At 36.1% G+C, this 5,171-nt stretch overlaps 1 protein-coding gene across 5 annotated transcripts; it reads left to right on the top strand.

Moving 5' to 3' along the window:
* Positions 1-490: 490 nt before the first annotated feature.
* On the top strand, positions 491-3,953 carry LOC117923057. 5 transcript variants are annotated; one of them, XM_034841317.1, is made up of 4 exons: positions 491-748; positions 869-1,182; positions 1,931-1,998; positions 2,209-3,953. In XM_034841317.1, exons 1-4 carry the CDS (start codon positions 610-612, stop codon positions 2,246-2,248), a joined length of 561 nt encoding a protein of 186 aa, XP_034697208.1. In that variant the 5' UTR covers positions 491-609; the 3' UTR covers positions 2,249-3,953. The 5 variants fall into 5 exon arrangements, with proteins under 5 accessions (XP_034697208.1, XP_034697203.1, XP_034697225.1 ...); XM_034841312.1 differs by having other exon boundaries at positions 2,201-3,953; XM_034841334.1 differs by having other exon boundaries at positions 492-748; positions 2,554-3,953.
* The last annotated feature ends 1,218 nt before the right edge of the window (positions 3,954-5,171 follow it).

Below are 5,171 nucleotides of genomic sequence, written 5' to 3'. Positions count from 1 at the left end.
TTTTAGTTTTTCCTATGTATTTTATTATTCTATCATTTTCAGATTCTCTGGGTGGTAACTAATTTAGTCACCATAAGTTTAAATAATTTTTTAAAAATAAATTAGAATATATTTAATAGTAATTATAAAAAATATTTTTAATTTTTTTAACATTTAGAATGATAAAAATTTTTAAATATTAAAAATATTAGGAACTTTTTTTAAATTACAATCAAATACAAAAAGAAAGAAAGAAGAAGAGAGGACGTAATAAAACACAAAAGCCGGAATAGAGGAGCGGGAAGAGTGGAAGAGGTAATAATTTAGGGGGAAGATTTATAATTTAATTTGGTCGGGCCAAGTGGCAAATTAACCGTGGATGGTGGGTGTGGGAATCTCGCTGACGCAAGGTGGCGGTCTCTCTCTAATTTCTACCGGGTCCAGCCCCACCCCCAATCCAACCCCGACCCTCAAGGAAAGAAAAAGTCTATAAATATGGGATGAAGGGAACCATACCTAGGCTTGAAGGCGCTCCTGAAAGCATCTTCACTAATAGCTTTCTCCTTCAGAGTCCCTCTTTTTCATCCAAAACTGGACCCCATATCTTCTCTACCCAAACCCTCGCGAAGCATGGTCACCTCCAACCAAACCATCAAGTTCCTCTGCAGTTACGGCGGCAAGATTCTTCCTCGTTATCCCGACGGAAAGCTTCGTTACCACGGCGGCGAAACCCGTGTCCTCGCCGTTGACCGGTCCATTTCCTTTGCAGGTTAGTTTTATTATTATTATAAGCGTGTTCCTTGTGTTTTCTGAAAAGATTTGTATTTCGGATATGATTGTTTTCCATTGTTGGGAGGGTATTTAGAGTGAAATTTATGATATGGTACAGAGCTGTTGGTGAAGCTGGGAGAGTTGTGTGGGAAATCGGTGTGTCTGAGGTGTCAGTTGCCGACGGAGGACCTAGACGCTTTGGTGTCTGTCACCTCCGATGAGGATCTCGCCAATCTCATCGAGGAATACGATCGAGTCGCATCACCACCCGCGTCTCTAAAGATCAGAGCCTTTCTTTCGCCGCCCAAATCCATCAAAAAAATCTCTCCTCCCCCGTCATCGGCTTCCTCCTCACAATTATCTGTCGCCTCTGCTTCGCGGTTTACCATGCCGGCGGCCGTTGATCTTTGCCACCACCAGATCTCGCCGCAGGTACCGTTCCAGAAATCCTCCCGAAAGGTTCCTCACTATGGTTATCATGTCCATGGAAACCCTAGCCATGTGTACCTCATTCACAACGGGAACCACTGGCAATAGCAAGACTCAAGAACTAAAACTAAAAAAAAATACTAATAATAGGCGAACAAATTGAAGAACAATATCAAGAAAAATATCGGTGCGAAGCTATGTGATGATGTAATGGGACTGTAAATGGATGAGAAGGATTGGTTTGATCCGTGGCCATTAATGAATTTCAGTCCAGTTTCGTTTTGGATTCATTCAAATGTGATGGTGAGTTTGTTCACAGCATTTCTTTCCTTTGCCCCTTCCCTTCTCGTTGCGATTCCGTTATTGCTCGTACTGCCGTTAGGCTTACCTCAATCCGCCGCCGTAGCCACTGTATTTTTTCTGTTTGTCCGATTCGCGTGTCGCGTGCCACGTTTCACCTGTTATCCTTGTTGTTCAACACGTGTATTTGATCTCCTTGTAATGTTCATCGCCGCACCTACCGCCGTTATCCTCTGTCCCATTCCTCACGCTTTCCCATGCCGTCTGTTTTTTTTTACTTCTTCTTTTGTTCCTTTCCCTTTTCTTTTTTTTTTCTTTTTTTTTTTCTCCCTTTTTCCTTTTCCCTTTTCTCTTTTCATCCTCCCTCTCCCCCTCCTCCTCCCTCTATTTTTTATTTTTTTAGTTGTGGAATATATGTTTTAAAAATGTCGTCCTCTTTTGTGATTTGCAGGTCAATGAGCAGATTAAAGTTTGGCTGGCAGTATTCGGAAGACTGGGGCAGCAATTAGCACTGCATAGGTAAATTCCTTTTCACTCTTTTTCCCGTAAACGTATACTTTTTAAAAAAATGATGATTTTTGGGTTATTTTTCATTATTCTTTCAACTTTTCGCCAAATAGAGTATAAACCAAGTTCTCTTTTTTTCTTGAAAAAAAAAAAGTTTGCAAAAGCATTTGAAATTATGCAGCATCGCCATTTTTATCTTATTCCTTAGCATCAGTGTTGCAGGGTTAATCTACCAGAGCAAATGCCATTTGATTTGCAATGATTTTCGGTTTGCGACACAATTATAAAACATGTAATTTTTGGTGAAAAATGGACCGACCCCTCTTTAAAATATGATTTCCATCCATCTGTCACCTAGTATATTCACAGGGTGATTGCATTGCCCTCTCTAATTGTTTGGAACAGAGTCTAATCTGATTTGATTAGGTTTGTCCATGCTTACTGGGAATGAGTCCTTCAAAAAATGGGTTCTGAGAGAAGAATGAAGAATCATGATATTTAATTGCATATTTTTGTCCCCAGATTATTTAATGCTTTCATGATATAGTTTTTTTCTTTGGACAGAAGATATGGACGATGACTACAGGTGAAGTGTGGTCTTCAATTTGACTAGACTTCATTAACAGACAAGGCACTTAGTTGGAGCCATTAGTGGCGGTTCCCAACAAACAAGTAATTCTGGATGTGGCTTCATACTCATGGTAGCCCCCCTCTGCCGAAATTTATTGAACATGGAAGGAAGCCATAAGCCATAAGCCATATGGTGTGTCCCACGACAGCTGGAATTGAAGTGGGGTTAACGAAATTAATACAACCTAAGAAAGGAGAGAAGTACAAGAAAAGAAAGAGAAAAATAAAGATAAAGATAAAAATAAAAATAAAAACAAAACTAAAGGAAGAAAGAAGAAGAAAAAAGAGGGGGAAGAAAGAGATCCTCCTTACGGCCTTGCCCGAGGAGGGCCACGAATTTGGACACTGAGGTGGGTGTCCACTCACGTAGCATTCAGGGGAAAAGATTCCCCTTAGCTGTCCTAGTTTTGAAAGGAGAGGAGACGAAATCATTGGATTAAATTAAAACAAATAAAAAAATAAAAAAGCCAATTAAATTGAAGATGAAAGGAAAGTGGTTCAAGTAGGCGGATGGCAGATGCTACCCCACAGGACATGATATTTTTTATTTTCCTTAAAAAAGAAGACTGATGGAAAAGGAGAGGATGGTATCCACATCAAGAGCGCTCCGTGTGTAATCCGCGTTTGTGACTGTAAAGTCGTGATTTAGAAGCAGCAAAGATTCATTGGCGGCCAGGCCCAGGCTTATTAATGAAGGTTGTTTGATTTTAGGGTTCTGGGGCCTGCTGTTACATCCCACTTGGAGTTCACATTCTTGCTGTGTTGGTTAGTATAGGCCCTGATATCAAAATCAAACCGGAAAAAAAAATGCATAGTATAGAACTGGAGATACAAAAACTTCCCCTTCATAAATAAAATTCCTTTTATTCAAATAGTACATAGGAATATTATTGTTGAGAACACATCATAGGATTCATAGCAGAGTAATCACTTTAATTATTTCATACTTCTAATCTATCAAATCTGAAAATTATACAATTTTTTATTCTTATAATGGAGCGAGCTTTTATGGTCAAGTCCTTCGGACTTGTCATGACTGTGTACCTGTACCACACATCCCAACATTCACCTTCGCTAACTAAATTCTTTGATTGTAGAGCTCTTTGGAATCTCCAAAAAAGACTCCAACCATCCCACAACCAACACCAGATAATTTATTCTTTGACAGTCAAGCTCTTTGAATTTTCTAAGAGGACTCAAATCATCGCCTCAACCGACACCAGATCATATTCGAAGAGCAAGGCCGTGTGCCGGGCAGTGGACCTGCCAGGAATTTTTGGGGGGACAAACATTGTAATAACCATGGATGAGTTTTAGAAATAGATATTATTGAGTAATTTGTGCGATTTTAAACTCTAACCCTGAATAAATACAATATATCAAATTTAAAAACTTAAAAACAAATGAATTTTAAATTTCATAAAAAAATTATTAAAAGAAAATAATTCTCTTTGTTTAATTTTTCAAAATATTTAAAAATAGTAATAAAATAAAAAATCTCACTGGGTACTTTTAAATTATTTTAATAATATTTTAAGTAAAAGGAATCCTAATTTTTTTTCCAAATAACTACATATAAATTAGTTGAAAGTAATTAAAAATTTTATTAAATTATCTAAAGTTAATCTATAGAACCATCATTTAAGCTCAACAGAAATTTTTTAAATCTGCATAATTGAATAAAATTTTATCAAAAGTTAAATTATATCGTTAAGTTTAAAATTAGCTTTTATTTAATTAAATTTTAAAAGTAAAAAAATTTAAAATTTTCAAAATTAAAATAAAAGACAACCATACATTAGTAAATTTATTTAATGGGAATCAAATAAAAATTTTTTAAAAAAAATCATGAAAATTAACTTAGGATAATGGTTGGATGAGAAGAAAAAAAAAATTATGAATATTAAATAAATTTTATGACAATTTTTATTTCATTGAAATCCTAATATACTATTAACACTTAAAAGATAGGCTTTATTTATTTTAATTAAAATTTAGTTATAAATATTTAATTTTTTTAGTTTTTTTTTGAAGTCCAAAGGTTTTTATTTGGGAAAGTTGTGTTTATAGGCCCTTATATGAAAAATATATAGATTTGGAAATCCATGTCACTGAAATATGGATTTTACCTATTAATAACAAAAATATTATTAGTTCATACACTATTTACTGTTCATATTCATATTTTCGAAATTACTTCTTTCTTCTTCTTCTTCTTCTTTTTTTTTTTTTTTATGCCGCCGCCTCCCCCTTCGTTTTCCGGGAAAATTCATCCTCGTGATTTCTGAGAAAATCCATCCAAAACCCCCAAGGAAAACCAAAAAAATTACTTTTTTTTTACTCCCCGCGTTTTCTGGATCTGCTCGCCCCTCCCTCCATTCGTTTCCGAGAAAATTCATCCTCGTTTGATTTCCGAGAAAATCCACCCCCAAGGAAAACCAAAAAAATTGCTTTTTCTTTTGCTCCCTATGTTTTCCGGATCTGCCGTCACCGCCCCCCTCTCTTCATTTTCCGGGAAAATTCATCCTTGTTTGATTTCCGAGAAAATTCATGCA

Source organism: Vitis riparia, chromosome 1 (genome assembly GCF_004353265.1).
Source record: "Vitis riparia cultivar Riparia Gloire de Montpellier isolate 1030 chromosome 1, EGFV_Vit.rip_1.0, whole genome shotgun sequence".
NCBI classification, from domain to species: Eukaryota; Viridiplantae; Streptophyta; class Magnoliopsida; order Vitales; family Vitaceae; genus Vitis; species Vitis riparia.
Note: the sequence above shows the minus strand (reverse complement) of the source record. Positions and strands in the feature narration are given on the sequence as shown.